Source organism: Pleurodeles waltl, chromosome 10 (assembly GCF_031143425.1).
Source record: "Pleurodeles waltl isolate 20211129_DDA chromosome 10, aPleWal1.hap1.20221129, whole genome shotgun sequence".
Classification (NCBI taxonomy): domain Eukaryota; kingdom Metazoa; phylum Chordata; class Amphibia; order Caudata; family Salamandridae; genus Pleurodeles; species Pleurodeles waltl.
The window spans coordinates 345,206,485-345,230,276 of NC_090449.1; the positions used below are offsets into that span (position 1 = coordinate 345,206,485).

General features: G+C 46.6%; 1 protein-coding gene across 3 annotated transcripts in view; it reads left to right on the forward strand.

Moving 5' to 3' along the window:
- Window positions 1–23,792, forward strand: part of ALG1 (ALG1 chitobiosyldiphosphodolichol beta-mannosyltransferase) — a 425,029-nt gene that overhangs the window by 176,633 nt on the left and 224,604 nt on the right. For all 3 annotated transcript variants that reach the window (XM_069210576.1, XM_069210579.1, XM_069210577.1), the window contains exons 6-7: window positions 13,163–13,273; window positions 18,284–18,405. In XM_069210576.1, coding sequence (XP_069066677.1) covers window positions 13,163–13,273; window positions 18,284–18,405 — 233 coding nt within the window. The remainder of the gene's footprint in view (window positions 1–13,162; window positions 13,274–18,283; window positions 18,406–23,792) is intronic.

Sequence of the window (23,792 nt, forward strand, 5' to 3'; positions counted from 1 at the left end):
TTCAAAAGGATCAGCTGGTAAGGCATGGGTTATGGGGCAAGTTGTAGTCCATAGCAGAGCGTGGGCGGTTAATGCTGTCCATGTTAGACCGAGGCAGAAGTTGATGGGGTAGGGGAGGAGCCCGTCTCCAGATTGGGAAGTTTCTGAATAATATCATTTTTAGTTTCTTGGGAAGCAAGGTCCTTATAACATTTATTGGAGTGCTGAGATTTCACAGTGGTCCAGCCAGGTTTCAAAGATGCTCAAGGAGGTGATTGAGATGTGGCAGGACTGCCTTCGCAGGACTCTGTCTTCCAGTTCAGTAGTTGCTTGGATTCTTTTAATGAACAGAGAACCCAGCGCTTGCCTTCCCAGGTAAAGATGATGGCAGAGGGGTGCCGCCCTTAGTAGTGAATGTTGAGGTCTCTTAGATTGTCAGTAATGGGTTTGAATTCCCTGCGCCGTCGCAAGGTGGTAGGTGCGATGTCTTGGGGGAGTTGCTCAATGTGGGCCAGACGATCAGGTCTGCCCTTGTTCTAGCTGCCTGGAGGATAATTTCTTTTTATTGAAAATGTGCTCCTGTGTGAAAATGTTAGAGGTGGTGACAGGGTGCCCCAGTGCAAGGGCCACCCGATGGGCTCTGTCAAAGGCCAAGGGGGAAGCATTGTCATCTCCCCGATTGCTTAGAGCAGGCCTGCAGTGAAGGCCATAATGTCCATGCCCTCTGTCCTTCTATGAAAACCCCTGATGGATATGTTGTTTCTCCTGCTTCTATTTTCCAGGTCCTCCTGTTGTAGTTGCAGTTCGATGTGCTGCTCCTCCATGGTTGCAATCCTGTGCCATAAAACCTCCTGTTCTTCAGAGCGGGCTTCAAAGTTGTGGTCCAAATTGTCCCCGCTCACCCCACAGATCATTAGCCTCACGTTTAAGTTCATGAATGCAGTTCTTCAGGTCCAATTTAAGATGGCCGATTTCAGATCTGATTTCTTGGAGAAACTTGTCCATGTAATCTTGCGTGATTGGTGGTGCGAGTGCAGTGGATGAGACTGCTCCCACAAGAGCATCAGAAGAGTCCATGGTAGGAGCTGATGTTTTCTTCCACAACGAGGTAACCTGGTTGTCTCTGGGTTGGGCACCAGGTGTGTCTTTAGCGGTGTTACCCATGGAGTGGCACGTCAAAGCAGTAGAAAGGCCTCAGGGAAATGAAGGCCAGCGGGCCAAGTAGAGGGACCAAGAGGTTACGGCAGTTTCAGCAAGGAAGGCTACTCCCTTAGGCCATCCCCATCACACAAGCCAGAAAAGGCTGAACGTTCCATCGAAGGAGATCAAGTCGGGTGCAGGGTGTGGAGGGTCCCAATGACCATTAGGGAATTGCGAGGTGTCAGTCTCTCATAAGTGAAGCACAACTCTGTAGGCAGGGGACTTTAGTGCGTAAGGATCTTTGAGAGGGTGGGCCCATGGTGTGTCCAGACAGGCGAAGCCAGACCCAACAATCTGTGAGCACCGGGCAGTGTTCAATTTGCAAACGTTCTATGGTGCCCATTTGGTAGGTAACCAAGGAAGCAGGTCGTTACAAGGATGGAGAGGAAATTAGGCAGTGCATGCGGGTGATACCGGATTAAGGCAATTCAGCGCGGGGGCAATAGAGCAGCAGTTAGAATAGGCTGGCTGGAGTCAAAGTGCAATTGCAGTGGGCCATGGGCAATCTGCCATTCTGTAGCTGCTTGCTGCAGGTAACATGCACATGTAGTTGAAGCCCCAAAGCAAAGGAAAACAGGGATTTACAGAGCTAATAGGTCTCGCCTATACAAGAGCTATTGGCTTTGGCAATGTGGTTTGCTGTGTTGAACACCAGTGTGGCTCTGTCCAGCATGACTAAAAGTTAGTGGTGTGGAGTGTCGTAGAGTGGAGTGGGGGAGTAGAGTGTTGTAGAGTGGATTTCTTTGAGTTTCTTAGATTGGAGTAGAGGAAGTTCAGTGTCGTAGAGTTGAGTAGCGGGGAATAGAGTTCAGTAGTTCAGTGACAGTGTCGTAGAGAGGGGTGGAGCGGGTAGGAGTTGATTGAGGTAGAGGGGTAGATTGGATTGGAGTAGAGTAGGGTGGATTGGAGTGAGGTGGGCGGAAATGGGGTGGAGGTAGGTTGAATTGGAGTGGGTTAGATTGGATTGGGGTGGGTAGTTTGGATTGGAGTGATAGGGCTGGGGTGGAGTAGAGTGGGGTAGATATGAATGGACTGAAGTGGGTTGAAGTGGGGTGAATTGTATTGACTGGATTGTAGTGGGGTGGGCTGATTGGATTGGATTGGAGTGGGATGGACTGAACTGGGATGGGATGAGGTGGATTGAAAATTGGTGAGATGGATTGAATTGGGGTGGATTGGAACAGGGTGGTTGGATTGCATTCAGGTGGTTTTGGAGTGGATGGATTGGATTGGAGTGCAGTGGACTGAACTAGGATGGGGTGGATTGTATTGGGGTAGAGTGGGTTGGATTGATGTAGAGTCGGGTGGATTGGATTGGCATGGGTTGGCGTGGATTGGTGTGGGGTGGGGTGGATTGTATTGGAATGGGGTGGATTGTATTGGGTGGGGTGGGGTGGAATAAACTGGGGTGAGGTGGATTGGATTGGGGTAGAGCGGTGCATTGGAGTGGGTTGGAATGGGGTGGACTGGATTTGGGTGAGGTGGATTGGAGTGGTGCGTATTGTTTTGGACTAGAGTGGGGCAGACTGTTCTGTATTGGAGTGGGGCGGATTTGAATGGGACAGATTGTTTTAGATTGGAGTGGGGTGGATTTTTTGGATTGGAGTGCAGCAGGTTGCAGTGGGGCAGATTGTTTTGGATTGGAGTGGGGCAGATTGAAGTGGGGAGATGGTAGTGGGACATATTCTTTTGGATTGGAGTGGGGCAGATTGTTTTGGATTGGAGATGGGCAGACTGGAGTGGGGCTGATTGTTTTGGAATGGTGTAGATTGTTTTAGATTGGAGTGGGGCAGATTAGAGTGGGGTGGGTTTGGAGTGGATTGGGTGGGGTGGATTGTGGTGGTCAGCTGTGGGGTGGATTGGAGTGAGGTATACTGCGGTGTACTGCACGATTGTGTTAAAGCATCATTTCAGAAACTATATGTAACAAAGAAACAATGTAACTTTGCAATATTTAAAACAAGATAATCGTCATCTTTTGAGAACAGTGGCCACGAGCAAAAACAAAAGAAAACACGAGTGCAAGGTGAGAAAACACGGCTTAGCAAAATAAAAGAAAGTTAGCTATAAAAAAAACTAATTTCACAATTTTGTTGGTCTTGCTGGGCATGTTCTTGACAGTCACAAGCTTTCGGTTTGCAGCGCACTAGAAGTTAAAAGAACAAAATAGTACCATGCTGGGAGCATTGGATGGGCACTGATTAAGTTGAATCAATCAGTGCTAGGTCCCTGCTCCACACAGAGGAGCGGAAATTATGCCAGGCCTGCAGTGACGAATTATGATGCTTTAAAGAAGAGTGCCACCAAGCCAACAAATGGTAATCGACTCGCTGGCTCCAAGCCCTTTACTGTATACAACAGAGGCTCGCAAGTGAGATGCATGCACTAGCTCATGCACTTGCAGGCTCAACCCTAAAAAGAGAGGAAAAAAAGGAATGAGTGCACCAGGTTGAAGGGTTCTTGTGATGGCACGCCCGCCTTGAGTGTGTCACTCTAAATGTTGAAGTATTGTGGGGCCAATTTGCTAGTAAAACGTGGTTGCCCAAGTTCAAGAGTAGGGCCCAATGCGATCTCATGTCAGGGGCAGAGAGGTGTGGGAGGAATCCTCAACGTCTTCCCCTGGCAGAAGGCAGAGCTGTTGGCTTAGCGAGGCACTTTGCAATGCTCTGGGCCCGTCATGAAGTCCCCAGCTTGGCGTGTCAGCACATCATCGCAGCTGCAGTGCCTTCAGCCCACAGTGCAGGTGAGCTAAAAATGGGAGCTCTACTCCATACAGTGTCACCCGTGGGCCGCCTGGTTGTGTCTGCTGCTCCACCAAGGGGCAGGGGAGAGAAGTTCATGGGTAGTTGTGGGGTTTATACACCTCTATGTCAGCGCCCGCAGCCCCCCAAAGGTGAGGAGCCCCTTGTGTTCAAGCTTCATGGGCCGGGGAGCATGGAGCAGAGTAGCGGGAAATGGAGAATCTGGCTTGGCGGTCTGTCTGTGCCCGCCGGCTGGGGTTGGGAGTACTCCTCTGGTGCTTGGCAAATTCAGGAACCCACGACTGCTGCTGGAAACCAAAATTCCCCTGCCCGGTGCGGTAGAGTAGCTGAAGCAGCGATCCGGGTTCCATAGACGCATCTCACTCAATTTCAAGCTTGGCCACACCCCCTTCTTGTGCAGCTTTTCTAAAGAAAGAAGCTGGACACAACCAAACCATTTTCAAACTGAAATCATAAACTTGAGAGAACCATGAAAATGTAAGTACATTTTGGGAGATCTAACAATCAGCTAGCGGTCCTGACATGTTTTAGCCACCTTAGTCATGCAAATAGCCCACACAAAAGCAGGATTAGGTGCAGCCATATAGATTATATTTTGAATTCTCAGCTCCGTTTTTAAGAGATGACTGTTGCAGTCTACAGATTTTTAGTAAATTATAAATGCACAAGTAGGCGTGGCCAACCGCCATCTAAGATGGCCGCAAACTAGCGAGGCTCCGTGCCTCTAAGTCGCTCCATCCATAGAATATCCGTTCTTTCATCCGAAAAAAACACCTGTAACGAACTATGCAGTGGTATAAAAATGTATCAAGGCCCCGATGTTAGTCAGACTAACTCTGGCGCAACGTAAGGCAAGAACTGCGGAATTGCGGCCTTGCACCGTGGAGATCAGGGCCTGTGCATCGGCCCATTGGCAGTCATCTCCCCTCCGCCCACGGAAAAAGGCGAGACTGTGAATGGGACCCAGAGGGTGGTATCTGCCTCCCACTGCCCCCGCAGAAGACAGCCACAATGATTCCCCACCCGGGAAGGGGAGCGAAGGGAAGATCCCGCTGTCGGGCATTCAGGGGAGGGAGTGTGCGAGTGCTGGGGCAGGGGCGCCATTGTGATGAAGGAGGCCCCAAGGGATTGGCACATGAAAGTGCCCAACAAGGGAAGGAGAGAGGGTTTGGAGGTACCGGGGCACGAACTGGAGCACAAGAGGTTGGGTCCCTTCCCTTGGCTTGACACTGCATACTAAACCGCATGACAAAACCATCACTCACCAAAAGACGGGGCGCTGGCCCTGAAACGGAGGGATGCCTGGAGAGAACACCAACAGGCCGCTGAGGGGCTAGCTATACCCTTTGGGCGGGCGGTGACGATTACTGCACGGCAGCCCTGAGACCATAAACAATATCTTGGCCTCACAGCAGGACTTGGCCAAGGGGCAAGATGACAGGGGGGCGTGGAGGAAAGACAGGGCAATAAACGAAACTAAAAAAATATACTATACCAAATGGATCAGCAGACGCAGAAGGACCCTCAGACCAGAGACTGGCTTCACAGTCCCAGACAGTGACAGAGGAAGAGTCCACCACACTTCTTGATGTAATGGAGGCCATAAAAGGAGTCCGTACATCCCTATAGTCATGAATTGACTCGGTTACAACGGAGGTGGGCGTCCTGAGAGCAGACCTACGTAATATGGGCTCACAGGTGAAGGAAGCCGAGGAATCCATTTCCACCCTTAGAGAAGACAACGCCAGCTTAAAGACTCAAGTTAATGAACTGCAGGTTCTCGCCACCACCATGCAGGCCAGATTGAAGGACTATGAATGTAAACCAAGAAGAAATAATATTCGAATTTTGGGCGTCCCTGAGAGGTCTGAGGGGCCTGCGGTGGACATCTTTATAAAGGACCTCATCCTAAAGGAACTACAACCTAAAGGGCTATCCACATTTCTGTCCGTGGAGCGGGCTCACAAGGTGCCCGGACGGCCACCCCGTCCTGGAGCACCACGACCGGGTGCCCGGACGACCACTCCGCCCCATTATTGGCAGGCTTTTTAATTTCAAATAGAGACTTGATCCTGCAAATGGCAAGAGCTGCTCCCCTGGCCCTAAATTGCAACGCAAGGATTACTTTTTTCCCCAGACTTTACACTCCAGGTGCAAAGACCGAGGCGGGATTTTCTGGAGGTTAAAAAGATGCTACGAGAGTGAGAAATTAAATACTGAATGATCTTTCCTGCCAAATTGAGAATAGTCGCGGAGAGGAAAACGTGGTTCTTTGAGACTCTAATAGATGCTTGGGCATGGCTTGATGGCTGGCGAACGGCGGGGAAACCGCAGAGAAGAGTTAGATCACGACAACAGAGCCAGCGAGAAGAGGACATAAGTCAGAGGCCTAGGGACAGCTCCCGGGAGGACCACAATGCACCAAATGAGGAAGAACAATTCGATCCCGCCTAACAGCCAACCACTCAACAGACTATACGACCAAATGATAGCCGACTAGGATAATTTTGTACCCAGGGTCAACATGGAGAGCGGGTGGGGGTGCTTGCATTCTACCGGACACCTCGATTTCGTCACTGTCGAGGAGCACAGTGACGCAGGATCGTATTGTCCTATAACAGGGCCTAACGATAACAGCAATTCCATTAATAATAATAACAGTACTGTAGCAAATTTTTGCAGATATGGGTGAAGCCTAGGGGATGTACCTTTCAGGCGGCACCGACCCCAAACGTAAACTTTAACATGTTGGGAATGGGCGACAGGTGCTCTGCAGAGTTGGGGAGGTGGGTAGTTTTAGACTCGGAGGCAGGGAGTGGGGTATATTTTGGTTTAAGTTAGTCAATTGTTGGAAGAAGTGTTTTGTACCACAAGCAAATGTTGAATGGCACTAAGACTCAGAATGCTGGGGCTAATACATCCCGACCTGCAGAATGCGTGGCCCCTAGCCTACCCAGTGATATCTGGGCCCATGTTCGCATTTACTTGGGACAATGACACTGGGAACTGGTGATACTAAACTGCTCTCCTGGAATGTAAATGGGCTAGGGGATAAGATAAAGAGGGGCGTGGTGTTGCAAGACCTAAAACGACATACCTCTGACATTGTTCTGATGCATTTAAGTGGAAACACATGTCGAGCCTTAGACCGTGGAGGATATAGAATGGTAGAACATGCAGGATACACCTCGGGCTCACCAGGAGTGGGCTTCCTACTGTGCAAGTCCTGGCCCTTTACGATTAAAGGCACATGCGTAGACAGATACAGTAGAAATGCAACACTCACTGGGACATAGGGTGAAACCATGCTGAACATTATCTTAGTGTACATTCCACTGCGCCTACACGCGGATGCATATGCAGAACTTAGTACCCTGCTCTTAAAGCTGCCAGGTGGCGACCTCCTTATGGGAGATTTCAATGAGACACACTGTAAGCTACAAGTTAGAGGGCCACTACGGCAAGTGGCCCACCTAACCACTCACTGGCAGACTTTATGCCAGCCTTCGGTCTAGTTGATGTGTGGGGTACTTGTCACCCACGGGAGCGACAGTACACGTTTCTTTCGGGGCCTATGGAAGCCTCTCAAGAATGTATTACATTCTTACCTTACCCCCATCAGATCAGTTACTATAAAGAAATCAAGCATTTAGCACAAGGAAGATCAGATCACTAGATCACTCACCAATCTGGGCACTGTACAGCATTCAGGCTCCACCATGTCAACGAAGGCTAGTGATTAGTCCATGGTATCTTAAAATCCCGCAGAGCTGCTCTCACTTGACCAGGGCAGCTCGAAGTTACTGCAGAGAAAATGTAGGGTTCTCTTGACTCTTCACCAACACTATTGCAGGCTTACAAGGCAGTCGGAAAGGGGAAAGAGGTCTCTATGATAGTAGGGCATAAGAAAGATGTAAATGCGCTTCAGAGGCACTGGAGAGAGAAAACAAAAAGAATATAGAGACATGATGATGGAAGTAGCCTGCACACACCACTTAGCAATGCAGCGCAGGCTATATAAAGTGGGAGATAGGGCGGGTAAATTGCTTGCTTGGTTGGAGAGAAAAGAGAGGAACAGTAGATGGGTCCCTGAGATTGAAACTCAGACTGGAGCGCAGGTGCATGAGGGGCAAGAGTTAGCAAAGATATTTGCTGAATATTACACTGCCGTGTACTCCAAAACCACACTGGTCCCAGCTAACGACATCCGGTAATTACTAGTGGATATAAATTTGCCGACTCTCAGCTGCCGAGATAAGGAACTGTTAGAGCAAGACCTAACGCAGGACGAAATATTGCAAGCGATAAGAGACCTGGCCTCGGGCAAAGCTGCGGGACCTAATGGGATATCCACAGAATTATAAATATACGGCATCTACCATTGCGCCACATCTACTGGCGATGTATCGTGAAAGTAGGGACAAGGGTCTTTTGCCCCGGGATCAGCGAATCACTAGCATTGTGGTAATAACTAAAGAAGGCAAACCGCCTGAGCAATGTGCCTCATATCGGCCTATTTCTGAATGAGGAAGTAAAATTTTTAGCTAAAACACTGGCCACAAGGTTGTTCAAGGTGATCCTCTCTTTGATACACCCAGACCAATCTGGCTTTATGCTGGGTCGAAGTACTACCCTGAACCGGCGACGCCTGCATTGGGTTTATAGGTAGGACGCACAGAATAAGAGAGGGAGCTCTAGTGTTTTCGCTTGATATGAGGATGGCCTTTTGAAACCATAGCTTGGGTCTACCTCTTTGAAGTCTTAGGGAAATTTGGGTTTGGACCAACATTTATAGCCTGGGGGTGTCTCCTTTATACCGAGCCCCTGGCACAGGTGGTTGTTCACCAATGCACATCCCCAGTCTTTAATTTTCGGCGTGGCACACGACAGGTGTGCCCATTATCCCCCTTGATCTTTGTAATGGCACTGGAGCTGTTGGCTGAGTGGATATGTGGTGAACGGCTGTTTAAAGGCTTGCGGTGTTCTGAGGGATGGGAAGATAGGATATCATTATATGCTGACGATATCCTGCTCTATATTTCGGAGCCAAATTCCTCCCTGGACAGGGTAATGCACATACTTACGCTCTTACGTCAATACTCAGGCTACACTATTAACTGGGAAAGTCAGTAATTTATATACTGTATGGCCAAGCCCCACGTCTACCGACTCGCTCTGATGTCCGGATTGCCATGGAAGTGTTCCGGTACCTGGGTATCACTATAACAGGAATGGCCACTAGCTTTTATACCCAGAACTTAGAGCCCCCACTGCGACGGTTTAGGGGGGATGTCGATGGATGGTGATCCCTACCAATGTCACTTCTGGGAAGGGCAGCTTTGTTTAAAATGATGGCCCTGCCCCGATTTCTCTACATACTTCACAACACCCCGTATACGGTCCCAGCCTTGTACTTTCGAGCCATTGACCAGGAAATACGCACACTCCTGTGGGATTGGGGGCCGGCCCGCATAGCAGTAGCCAAGCTCACAAGAAGTTGGTTTGACGAGGGCATAGCCCTCCCAGATGTGCGCAACTATTATCGAGAGGCCTAAACTCACGGTTATTAATCAGTGGGCCTTCCTGCCGGAATCGAAGCCAGCATACCTCATGGATAAGGAAGCAATGCAGCCAGGAGGAACTCTCTGTATGGTCGACGAGGAGCGCAGACATTCACAGTTCCGACAGCTCTTACTTTAACCCTCTGGCAGGAGACACTGAAGGTGCTGTGATGGAACAATGTCATTACACAGAGCACCTCCTTGTGGGAAACCACAGCGCTGGGCACACTGGCAACACGGGGATTTAAGAAATGGGATCTCATTGACCTCGCAAAAGTTGGGGACTTGTGGGTGGAGGGGGGGCATTCTTCCCTTTATGAATCTTTAGGTGGAGTATCAGTTGGCCCCGGCAGAGATGTATTGCTACCTCCAACTCAGACATGCACTCAAAGTATTACCCAGAGGGGAAGACCACCCTGAGTCATCTCCGTTAGAAGATAGATTATTACTCGAACATTTACCCAAAAAGGCAACATCTCTTACATAAAGTAAGATACTCAATAACTTAACAGATAAATGTAATGACCTGAAAGCAGTATGTGGGTGAGCTGGATGAGGAGGAATGGCAAGAGGCCTTAGCATCTCCTAGGGAGGTAGGGATACGAACAAGGTTCCGACTAGTGCAGCTGAGAGTACTTCACAGGAGTTATGCCTTCACAACACTAGCCAAAATGGGCAGGCCAGGGGAGCCTCGCCTTTTTGTTCCAGAAATTGTTGCCAGTGAGGTTCACTTTACCATATGCTATGACACTGTCAAAGATACAGAGATTCCTATCTAAACATGGTATGTGGAAGCAGCATAGAGCCTCAGCCCAAATGGTGTGTTCTAAATATAATGGGTGATGTGGACCTAGCCAACATGGATCACATTTGGATGAGGCTAGGCTTAATAGTGGCAAAGCTTAATAGATCACAGGCATGGAGGGCCCCGGGCCCACGCGAAGTAGAGGACTGGAAACGTGACCTAAATTGGTGTATGTTAGCAGAGAAAGTGATTTATGAGGGCAAGGGTTGCTCTAAAAAATGGCACAAGGTCTGGGGGAAATGGAACTCCCACAGGGGAGGGCTGTGTACAGTAGTGACAGAGGAGGAACCTGAGGAATACAACACATTGTAAAAACTGGGAGGGGAGAAGATTGGGAGCATGGGAAGGGAGAGGGCTCGAGGGAGGGTCTTGGGAGGTCAGGAGGGAGGACACTAGCAATGCTTATCTGTATTAAGACCAACATGATGGCTAAGACTGCATTACACATTTGTATTGTTTGTATTTCTAATAAAAAAGATTTTTTTTTTAATTATGCACGAAATGGCTGTTTAACATTTAAGTGGCCCAAGTGCTCATCTCTGTATAGTGCGCCAGTTGAATATTTTACACTCTATAATTCTAAAGGGTGCTGATGGAGGATTGCAACCCAAATGGACTTTGAAGGCATCTGTAACTTGCCCATTATTGCTCAGGATAGCTATTCTCTTTGTTCCTTGCTAAGCGAAAAACACTTTCCGGCAAAAATGAAAGCCTATAGAGTCCAATTCTTCTACCAGCTGTAGCTTTTAATTATATATGCAAAGGGTTTCTTCAATTGATACCCATTGCTCTCAGTTATTCCTTTGAAATGTGCAGTGTCGACCTCTACCTTTTTGACAGTGCAGTGCCACCAAATGCTTTAATAAGTTTATGTAGCACATTTTCCAGCCGGGCAACTAAACTTGTTTTGTTGGCATGTAAGAAAATGGAATGGATAATCCTTAACCTGTTCTGTGCCTTGGACGAGCTGATCACGTCCAAGGCACCGGTTCCTGGGTGCCTTGGACGAGATCCCTCGTCCTGCACCCGTCCCCCATGGGCCCCCACCCACACCCCCTGCTCGTGGATGGAAGGTGAATCCCTTCCACCACCGACCCCCCCGCCACCCCGTGATGTCAGCCACATTGCACGCTGATTGTCACAGAGGCCTCCTCCTTCCCGCTGGAAGCTCAGCTTCCAGCGCTCGGAAGATAAATGCAAAGCATTTCTCTTCCGATCACGTGGAGGAGGCCGAGAGAGGCTTCAAAGGGAAGGAAATGAATTTCCTTCCCTTTGAAGTCTCTCTCAGCGTTTCAAAAGCCGGATTGTAAAGCAATCCGGCTTTTGAAACGCCCACTAGACACCAGGGATTTCTTTTGAAAGTGAAACTGGCATGAGGGGAGCGACCCCTTGGGCAAGGGTCGCTCCCAGGGGGGGGGCATTTTTTTTGAAGGCCTTTTCTGCCCCCCCTATTAGGCCGATCTGCCCCCAGGGGGGGCAGAAACCTCTAGGCACCAGGGATCATTTTATTGTTTGTTTTTAGAGGTGGGGAGCGACCCATTAGGCAAGGGTCGCTCCCCTGGGGGGCAAATTGTATTTAGACCATTTCTGCCCCCCTTGGGGGCAAATCGGACGATTTTAGGTCAATCTGCCCCCAAGGGGGGCAGAAACAACTAGGCACCGGGGCTCTTTTTTTTTTTGCGCCAATGTCACACAGGGGGAGTGACCCCGTAGGCAAGGGTCGCTCCCCAGGGGGGTTGGAAGGCATATTTATTTTAGGCCATTTCTGTATTTTGGCTTATTTCTTGGCCTCCTTCAGGGGAACCCCCAAAGTCTGGGTACCTCTAGAATCCCTCGGATGTTGGAAAAAAAGGACGCAAATTTGGCGTGGGTACCTTATGTGGACAAAACGTTATGAATGCCTAAGCGAGAACTATTCCAAATAGGCAAAAAAAGGCCTGGCACAGGAGGGGGAAAAGGCCTGGCAGCAAAGGGGTTAAATAACAGCACTATTCACATTGTATTTCCCCAGATGGGGTTTCAACTAATTAATAAAGATGTTAATTAGGGTGACAGGAAGCATCCCTGTCTGGTTCTTTTGTCCACAGAAAAATATTCAGTTCACTAACCCTTTGGGTAAGTTGTATTTCAAAATGGTATCAGCTTTTTGATTAGATATAGAGTTCATTGTACTTTACCTAGATCACAAATGATTTTGAGAGGGAGGAGTGTGAGATGAAGTCCGCGATCTGAGGCTGCTGGACAAAGACCAGAGCAAGAGTAAGGGGTGTTCACTGAAAAGAAACTTGTGTGAAGATGAGAAATTGGAACACTGTCCTTTAATGTTTGTAAGAGATGTTTTTGGCAACTCATCAAAACAGAACACAGTGTACCTATAACTTTGAAAGCAAAGAGGAAATCAAGGCTTTTGCAAGAAATGGTGAAGAGGACAAAATGTCATAGGAGATCATCTAGAAATGAATGAGTATGAAGATGCATTACTCAACAGATAAAAACTCACTTAACAGTTACTCTAGACAGTGTGAAGGTGGTGGTGGGAAATATGGCTTAGAGATTGGTGGTTGTGTGGGAGATCTTTTTGGGAATAGGTTTTAGCTTATGTAGTGAAAAGAACTAAATTCAAACTAGAAATTATAGATGTGGTCAGGATTAGATCAGGAAACAAAAAGTACATTTAGATGGATCTAATGCATGATAGAAATTCTGTCTTGGAATTAGGAGATGGAAATTCCCTATGTTGAATGTAAAACATTTAAGTTTGTGCCTTCTGTTCCTTTGAGGTTTTTTTTACTTCACAGGTCACTTACATAAAATGCACTTTCTTTTAACATATATGACCATTTTCCCAATTACAGAGCAATCACATTGTATGACAAGCCCAATGCCCTCTTCAAGGAGACCTCACTCAAGGATCAACATCGACTGTACATGAAACTGTCGGAAAACTATGCCACTTTTAAAGCAGGGTATGTATTACTCCAGGACAGAGGTAACTTGAATCTGTTCTTTACTATCAGATTGTCAGTAAGAGGGTTGTCTTTCACTGCTTGATATTTCTATTTTTTATGAAAGTCGTTCCACGTTGATCATAGGACATATTGAATAATTAAGATTCTCTTGAGGTGCCTTCACCTCTTACTAGAAGAAGTCTACTGCTAGGGCATAGTAGGATTTGTTTTTCCTCAAAACGCATTAGGATTGGTGGTGGGCCGGGCTACCTTGGCGGGTTTTCCCTTGACTTTTTTTGCCATCAGACCTCCCGTTTTGCTGACCAGTGCTAAAGTGCATGTGCTTAAAACATGGTAACATTGGCTTATCCACAATTGGCATATTTAATTTGCTTAAATGTCCTTAGTAAAGTGCACTACCTGTGTCCATGGCCTGTAAATTAAATGCTATGGTGGGCCTGCAGCACTGACTGTGTCACCCACTTCAGTCATCCTTCAAACATGACTTAGGTCTGCCATTAAAGAGCATATGGGTGCAATTTTAAACTGCATGTCGACCTTGCAAGTAAACCCTCTTGCCAGAACCAAACCTTCCTTTTTAATACATATGTCACCCTTAAGGTAAGCCCTGGACAGCCCAAGGGCACGGTACAGTGTACTTATAAAGTAGGCTATGTACCTTTTAGGTTCTACATGTCTAAGTAGAGTAAACCTCTTAAATTAATTTTTCACTACTGCAAGGCTATCTCTCCCATAGGATAACATTGACATTACCTTATTACATTTTATAAGCATCATTTCCAATTGGGATGAGATGAGACCCCCCCAAGTTTGGTGTCTCTGGAATCACAATTAAAAAATCACAACTAATGGTGAAGTCGGATCGTAAGTTGTAGTTTTGAAAATGCCACTTTTAGAAAGTTGCCATTTTCTCCTTTAACCATCTGTTGACTTCTGTCTGTCTCTAAATACACCTCTGGGTGATTAATAGCTGGGTCTTTATGCATTCCCTCCAGACAGCCACACACAAAAGGAGCTTATGCAAGACTGATGGGCCATCCACAGGCTGCTGGGCCATCCTATGCAGGATGGGGGGGAGGAACAGACACTTACACCTGATGGGCTGTGTCCTGGTCCCACACAAAGGGCTACATACCCCCTGTAGTGAGTATGGAGCCAGGGCGAGGAAGGGCAGGGACTCTGTGCACTTCAAAGGTCTCTCTTTGAAATCTCCCCCACTTCAAAGGCACCACTGGATATAAGAACTGGACCTTAGACATCATAAACTCAGTACATCTCTGGACCTGTGGACACTGTGGATACTCTGCCAAGAAGGAGGACTGCTGTGCTGCTGAAAGGACTGTCACTCTGCTGGACTCCTGCTCTGCTGACCTGCTGCTGTCCTTTCCCGGTAGTGAGAAGGACTGAACCTGAATCTCTCCAACCCAGAACCAGAGTGGCTCCAAAGGCATGCTGGCTTACCTTCTGTTCTTCTGAAGCCTGAAGGACACAAAATAATTCCAACTCATCACTTAGAGCACCTGGACCCTGCAAGTCGGAGAGTCTTGTCCTGCCAAGTGGTGTCAATCCAATCTTGGGCCTTTGGAAGTGGGTATCAAGTGCTGCTCCAACCAGAACCAACACATTGTCGTTGTTGCGAGGGACAGAACTGGTGCTTCACCCCTTTTGCATGGATTGGAACTGGTGCATCACCTCTACTGCTGGGATAAACTGATGCATTGCTGCTGCAAGGCCAGAACCGGCGCATCCCCTTTGGAACTGCTGCATCTTGGAGCCACCGCATCATTGCTGCTGCGTGGAGTAAATCGATGCATTGCTTCTCCTTCGGCGATCGACTCTGGTGCATCGCCTTTGGAACCATGGCAACCTGGTATTTCTTCATAGCTGCTGATGAGTGAGGAAAATTTACCCATTTCCTCGATTGGGTGCGGTAAACCGCTGCATCTCTTCGGCTGCTGAATTAGAACCAGCGCATTGCCCCCTCTGCTGCATGCATCTAAAGTGACGCAACTAGGATTAAGTTAATGTTGTTCAGCAACCCTCACTGGGTCCCTGTTGGCAGCACATGCTCCAGCGCAGTCAACCTGAACTCTTGACTTAGTCCTGATCCAGTGCAACCAGATATCCCAAGAAGCGCTTATTGCTTCTAAGTGCTATTCTAGTGTTTATTCTTTAGAAAATCATACTCCAAGTTCTACTTATTGGATTTTTGTCATTTTGGTCTTTTGTATTTATGAAATTAAGCTCTATTTCACTAATCTGGTGTTTTTTTTTTTTTTGTGTGGCATTTTCACCATTTAACTGTTTCAAGTGTTGCACAAATACTTTACACAGTGCCTCTTAAGTTTAGCCTTCCTTCTCTAGGCCAAGCCACAAGAGGGTGAGCACATGTAAATTTATGGTGTGTTTCTGACTTACCGTGACTAGGATTGTGGTTCCTGCATGAACAGGGTGCATACCCCTGCCAAACAGAAACCCAATTTCTAAGAACCAGTTAGTGAGATAAGACCTTGTCTTGGTACTTTTGCTGTAATCAAGTGTCAGTACCACAGAATGCACCATTTATATTATTGTAAAGTTATGCGATCTGAGTTATTGTTATGTAATTTTATCTGCCATTCAGGGTGATTTTGTGGCAACACTAAAGCATTATCAACAAAATGCAGCATCTGAAGCAGAAGCAAAAACAGATTACGACTCATGGTTGCAGGAAAGATAGCCATTGCCATCAAGGGACTAGTAGCCCATTATGAAGACAGCAACGGCTTCCTTATCAAGCCCATCAAAAAAGTTAAACCGAAGTTTACTGTTGTCCCTCAAATACTGTTCAGCATACAAATTAGTCTGCTCAACAAACTCATCCAAAAATACATTGTCCATAAACAACTGAAAAGAAATGTATAGGCAAAAAGTTTTCAGTATTCACTCTACCCCCTTTCTACACCAGTAAAGGCTGCACCATGTTTGGGGCAACCCAAGCTTCAGCTCTTCCAATGGGAATCCTTTCAGCCCCAGGCTGCAATACAGATGCATCTGGCTGCATTATCGGCACATCAGTGTCCTCCTATAAAAGAGGCACGTCCTCCGCACTGATAGTGGCTTCATCAGATGATTCCTCTCGGACACAATATTCACTGCCAGAATCTTGCACTTCCTCCTCTGCCTCAGATGCAGAGTCAGTCCCATAATCTTGACCAGAGGAAGATTCAAAAAGCACACCAACAACATCCTCAGCGGTCATCTTGCGACTATCCATAATCCTTACTAATAAAAGTAACTTGACAAATATGTAAAAAAACAGCCAACACTGTGTAAAATAAATAATAAACAAAGTGTGGCTGTATCACAAAGACCTGTGTGCTAAAAAACAATACCACTCACTTGCTAGACTCACCAGGATCTACTCTGCACGGACACAACAAGCACCAACAATATCCCACTAGAAAAGAAAAACATAAGAAAATTACGCAAAGGGCAACACAATACACATTGAACAAAAACACAAAGACAATTTCACACACACTCATACAGAAGCTAAATATGCTGCTATTATTACAGCATTACAAAAAATGTGGTCATGCAGTGATACTCATTTGGAGTAAAGAGTACAGAAAGCTTTTTCTTACCAAACACATGCAGCTGCAGATCATCCAGCGCTGAAACCCAATCAGGAGTCATAGCAAAGGAAAACAAAAGCTTTACACTAGAAAAAAGGAGAAATAAAACTTTACGATCACAAATGATGACAAGAAATAAAACAGATAACAATATAAAACAATATGAAGTCTGCCCACCACCATTCAAATGCCAGCCACACACATCATCAGCCACATGTCAGTCCATGCTGAGTGCCAGTCCCTTTACACTGCCAGCCAGTGCTAGCTCACACAGGCAGACCATCAGCCAAACTCCAGTTCTCACACACGCACTTGCACATAAATGTTTCCTGGTCTGGTGGTTTTCTGCCCATTAACAAATGGCCAATCTGCCCCCAAAGGGTGTAGAAACAGTCAAATTACGTGCCCCAAACAAAGGGAGCAACCCTTGCCAAAGGGGCTGCTCCCCTATCTATATTGAAATGAATTCACTGGTGTCTAGTGCCGCCCCTGCCCAAAACCAGCCGTTCTGCTCTCTGGAAGGGGCGTAATACATAATTAAATGTCCCCAAGGGCCCCAGGCATAAAAGTGGCCGAATCAGCCCCCAGGGGGCCAAAACACGTATGTAATGGGCCAAAGGGGAGGTGACCCTTTCCTAATGGGTTGCTCCCTAACAATAAGGAAACTCCCTGGTGGCCTAGTGGCCTTCTGTTGTCCGTCCCTCCCCGCCTCTCCCGATATGCCCTTTGAGAGGGGCGGAATACATAATAAAATGCCCCCCACTGGGAGCGACCCTAGCCAAGGGGTCGCTCTCTGCAATCAATAACAATTTGAAAAATCTCTGGCTTCTAGTGGGTTTCAGCCTCCCCCTCCAGGGGGGCTGACAGGCCTAAAAGTGGCCGAATCAGCCACACATGGACAAGTTATGACCCCTGGGGAGCAACCCTTTTCTAAGATATCGAAAGAGATCCTTGGTGGCCCAGTTGTGTGGATTCCTGCTCCATGATCACGGCATCACCCGGTATCGTGAAGCAGGGATCCACTGTTTTACAGGTGCAAGGGGAAAAAGTCCTTACCTTTGCAGGCGCAAGGAGAAAATACTTACCTTTGCGTCCTCTCTCTGGATGCGCTGCAAGCAAATGGCTTCCAGCGCATCCCAGCTACATGTGATGATGTCGGCGCACCAATGTCATCAGATCACTGACGAGGGGATTGCGGGTGGCAGCGGAAGTGCTTCCGCTGCCATCCCCTGTGGAGGGGGTGAAAGTTGGCTACCCACCGTGGCTGATGACTGAACCATTCTTTCATCAGCATGCAAGGGGTTAAGAGTTTATTTTGTGTGACCGATTTAAAAAGTGTTTGAATTCCACATGATTGCCATATTGTTTTGTTTTCTCATATTTTGTTCAGAATAAACCAAGAGGCGCCTCTGATACAGAAGTCTGCATTCACGGAGCTGGACACCAAGACTGGCTGTGTAAAGCACTGCGTTAGGCGGCCCGCACTTCTGATCAGCAGCACCAGCTGGACAGGTATGAGATGACATTCTACATTGCCGTTTCATCTAAGGAAGGGTCTCGCTCACTAAACAGATGATGTCACTTAGTCTTAAGGGTTTTTCCTCTGCAAGTATGTCATCTAGTTTATATTTTCCACCATGTTGTCATTTCAAGTGAGTTATTGAACTGGAGTAATAGAGAGGCATGATCTTTGAGGAGAACATCGTGTGATATGCAGTGTCTTATAAGCTTACCCCAAAGTCTTCATCTGCCAATGCAATGTTTGTCCTAGGTCTGAGTCTGGCCATTAGCAGGGGCTAGCAAGAGGTTCATACTCCAGAGCATTAAGGTCCTAGTTCCAAGGGTCATTTGCTGCCTACAGATAGACTAAATGTGTCCTGCTTGGGATGACATAATTTCTGAAGCCTTATACCTGGTATTATAGCTAATGCTTTGCTTAGATGCAGGTAGAAGAAATGAGGATGTGACACTGGAAAGATCACCCATGACATCCCTGGGCCTCTTGATCAGTCAGTTGTTCAATGGGATCGCAATTGTTGGTCGACCAGTCATATGGGTGAGAAAGTGTCAGTTCTTTTCTTCAAATGGTTTATGAACAATATCACTTTAATCACTCTGCCAGGTAATATATAGAACTCCACAGTTGAGAGAAAATCAGTTCTTAGAAAAATAACTCCTTCTAATAGAATTTAATTAGCCCAGCTGCTCTACTGTATCTCTTGGAGGACTGCACATTTGTATTGCATCTTTGTTTTATTTTTCAGTACTACAGGGATAGCCAATGCATGTCTTTCTAACTTTCCTGATAGCGGTGTTCCTCACGTAGCCACATGCTAGTCTGTTATTCATCCAATTACACAGCAGCCATTTTCCCATGTAATTCCTTTTGCATATGCAGCATACTGGGCCATGCATTTGATTCCTGGATTAGAATTGTTACTGCTCTTCAATAAGTCTCAGCTGAGCAGCCACCCAGTCTAAAGGAAATCTCTTATGTGTGAGTAAAACAACACTAACTATGCAGTCACAGATATCTGTCATCAAAGCATCACAAGCTAGTTTTCAAAAATATAGGCACTCCTACGAATTATGGTCTAATGTTGGTGGATGAGTTGGTGTGCACCTTCCTAGAGGCCATAAGTATGATTCTATCTATGATTTTTCTAACATAAATGATGCCATAAAACGGTCAAAGACCATTGTTATCAGTGTCCATCCTGAGATTAAGGAATTGAAGAAATATGGTCCTCTCTTAATTTATAATCTCCTTTCTTTCTCTAATGGGACAAATGAAAAAGACACTAACGTTGAGTGGATTCTATCTCAAGATTCCTATCTAGAAGTTACGGAGGAAGAGCCAATTTAGATGACCACCTCACTTGCAGCATATCAAATAAAATGGGGCACCTCCTTCTCTCTCCTCCACGTTGGTAATGAAAGATGGTTCCAGAATGTTGCTTCTTCTGGAGCAATGGAAACAATGGACACCACTTTTTTTGCCCTGTCTATAATGGGACCTCAAAAGTAGAACCTGCAATGATGAGTGCTTGTGTCCTGCGCAGTGGGTTAAGAGAAGCAGTATTCGCAACCCACCGTACCTAGGAAGGAGCAGTGAGGAAAATCAAGATTTTAAGTTTAAAAACTCTCTATGTTATTATTGGGTAGCTAAGATGCAGAAATTACATCAGTCTGTCTGACAAAGCGCATATAGTCTGAAATCAAGGGAGGGTCCTTATGTGCCACATGTGGTGAGAAAATGGTTTGCTATTTCGTGCTGATGGTAGTTTTCTGTTATATCTTCATATAGATCTTGATAATACATACATATGTATCCAATGACCAGTGCGCTCCACTTTTACTCCTGTTTATGCCCTTTGATACACAGTATACGCTTAGTTTACTCTGATATTTTCTATTTTCTAACTTCCCTTATTGTTTTTGCTTTCTGCATGTTTTATGTGAGTAGAAGCATTTAGAGTCTAGTATAACATGTTAGTGCTTTATTAAACTGAAACAAAAGCTGGGTCCTGTCATCCAGTCATACATATTTGCAAACCTTGTGAGACCTTTGGCCGTGGTAAAAGTTAATGATGTTAGGACATTTAAGATTTCTCTCTCCAGCGGCAGAAGATAGGGATGTGCTCTGTCCCCCGTTTTCTTTGCTGTCAAAACTCCTTTCAGAGGGCAAAAGGGCAAGCAGGGGATTACTAGCTCCAACTGTGGGGGGTGTTGCCTTTTATTTCTGCCGCCCATGGGTCCGAACTAACATGGATCCTGAGTAACTGTGCAAAGTACCACCCTTTCAGCACTTGACTCTCAGTGATAGTGCAGGTCTAGCGGTCCAAGCCTCTTCGAGGGGGAGATAGGGGCGTGGCACACATAGGCGCAAGACTCAAAGCACAAATAGTGACTACAATGATCTGATTGTTTGGTCAAATACCTGCTTATGTGAAAAATAACTATTATAATATAAGCACACATGCACAGAGGCAACACACTCAATATTATGCATAGTCTCTTAAGGTTGACACATGAGTGTTGCCCTGGGCAGTATCCCTGAGACATTCTGTCCCTTCAAGTGCTTCTGGTTATTCCCCGTTCGATAATAGAGATGACTTTCAGATGTGGCCCACACTACCCCCACGCCACAAAGTTTGCCGTTATGAGTGAACTTTTCAGCACTACTCACTAAGAACATGCAAGTGTCTAGCATTCCAGACGCCTCGAACAGGTTTACCTGGCCCGACGGCATTATGCAGGTGCAGTAGGACTGGCTTGTGTCTTTCCGGGATCTAGTTTCTCGATGCTGAGGGTTCACAAACTTTTATGGTCTTTCACTGATGATTTGTCCGGCCTTCTCAGTATGCAGAATGGCCATGTTGATTGTCTTCTCTGCAGCTTCTTTGGCAATTGGTAAGTGTTCTTCCCAGCATCCTTGGTACAGTGATCCAGGGCATGACCCTGCCTTCAAGGTGGCCCCCTTCTAGATCATGGGTCTCACTGATTTCACTTGCACAAGGGTGACAGTCCTACTTTGATGGTGGCCCACACTCCTTGCACACGCAGGGGGCCCAGGTGGGGGTGGAGTCGACTTTGCTTGCAAAAGGATGATGGCCCTAGTTCCACTGCGGCCCCCTCCTGCCACATGGGGTCACCAACTTCACTGGCAAAAGGAGGATGGCCTAGTTTCACCGTGGCCCCGTTATGGCACGAGGGTCGCACGATTGCTCAAGATTGAGCTGACTCCCCTCACTCTTGCATTGATCCTCGCTGAACCGAGCATTTCAACTAAACTCACTGGGATCCATCCGGCAGGATCCCCACTGGGCCATGGTGTATCCAGGTGCTCTACTCCTCCTCACAGGGTCTGCCGTTCTTGGAAAGCAGATAGAAGGCTTGTGCTCCAGGTTCGGAACTAGTGGTCTTAACTTCCTGGGTGAAAGCCCTGCACCCAGCAGACCTTGGTCCCTAGCCTTGGTTACAGCCACTCGAAGTCTTGGTGATCTTCGCATCTGGTTGAACAGTACTGTTGAACAACTTGTCGGACTCTGGCTCCCAACTTTGTAGTCCAAAGCTTACACTGATGTAATTTAGTGCATGGTCCATTTATATTCTTATTGGAGGTTTCATCTTCTTTGAAGTGCCCTCTCCCTAGTCCTGCCCTTTCTAATAGGGACAGCCTGCCACAGCCGCTGCTCTTATTTTAACCCACAACACAGGCCAGGGAGCAACCAGGGATCACACCTGGTTGTCAACCTCTACTAAAGATTACCTCAAAAAGGTTTAAAGTTCTAAGCCTTCCCATCTTTCAGGATTCCTGGGTTGTACAGTTCCACCTGTAACAGTCTCACCATCTCACTTTAAAATGAGCCCACGTCCCACTGACCAGTAACTCTTCCTGTAAACAGAGACCTTTGATATGCACAGAGGATGCTCCACTCCCCTTCCTTCAGTGTGTGTCTCCCATCCCAACCCTCAGGAATCCATATTTCCTGTCTGGGGTGTTGCAGTTCTCTCTGCCAAAAGCCTTTCCAGCACCAGACTTCCAATGTGGAATCCACAGGGCTCCATGTTTTGTATCATGCAGACACACACACACATCCCAACATGCACATACAGGCATCACCCACAGCCTGGCTCTACACACAAACCTCATGTAGGCCAAGTGTGAGTTAACTACACAGCAGCCAAACGTATGAGCGGGCCTTTAGGCACCACTCCAATGACCCAGGTGAAAACGCAGTTAAACTACTGATTCTTAATGAATACAAATATGGGGATGCCGCTGCATGTGTCACCTAACTCCTGGCATGGGCAGTAGCCCACTACCATCAGGAGGATACCTTTTGGTGTGCCCCTCCTGGTCTAGTAGGACTGTGTTACTATGAGACAGGCCTAGTTCATGGTGCACATGCATGATCCCTGTTAGTCGATGGCCAAAAACAGCACCAGGAACATAGATAACCAAGCAGCTAGAGCCTTTAGAGCAGGAGTGCACATCTGTCACCATGTTTGTGTCCCAACATTTGCTCTCTAAATGGAACCTCTTTTACAGAAAATACTTTTCAATCTTAATATCTAAAGAGTGACAGTTGGCCCAGATGAATACTTTTTGATGATGATGTATTTTGTTTATTGACAATCTTGGAGCATTTACCTCCAGGATTTTGCTTAGGTGTTAAGCTTCAAACATGTCTACTAAAAATCCAGGGCCCTGAGGGTTCTGTTATGCCCCGCCATTTCCACACATAGTTTAAATAAATTTTTTCTTTTTTTGCAATAACTGCTGGCATTTTTAACTATTTATGGATCAAGATCAGTCTAAATATGCAGCTGAATGGCTGCAACAGACCCACATTGTTGGATGCCCTGTTAGAGGACTTCTCCACTTGTGGAAAGTTAAAGATATCTTTTGGGTGCACCCAATGTATGAAAATGAACTTCCGCCACCGGCTGTTACATGTAGCCCACATATTAACACTACGTTAACCAAAGTTATTAAAACACTGAGTCTAAGCTCCTTTCATTCACATAGTAAATAAGGCTACACTGATGTCTAAATCCACATTTTTGAAATTCATATCTGATGGTGGCTTGGCTTTTTCACATATAGAAAGATATATCTAAGTGGTACACCTTGGCTTTTCCACACACAGATATATATATAGGCGGCACACCTCAAAACACTACTAGGCTTGACAACTATACAAAGTAAAAAAAAAAAAAAAAGTGGGTTCACATTGAAAGAGAACACTACTCAAATCCTATCCAATTGCTTTGTGCTTGATTTAAATGCGATGAGAGGCTCTTGAACTCTTCTGTGACCACATTATTGCATTGGAACCCTGTGGTCCAGAAAGGAGGAGTGACCACATTCCCTTCACCATGATCCTGGGCTT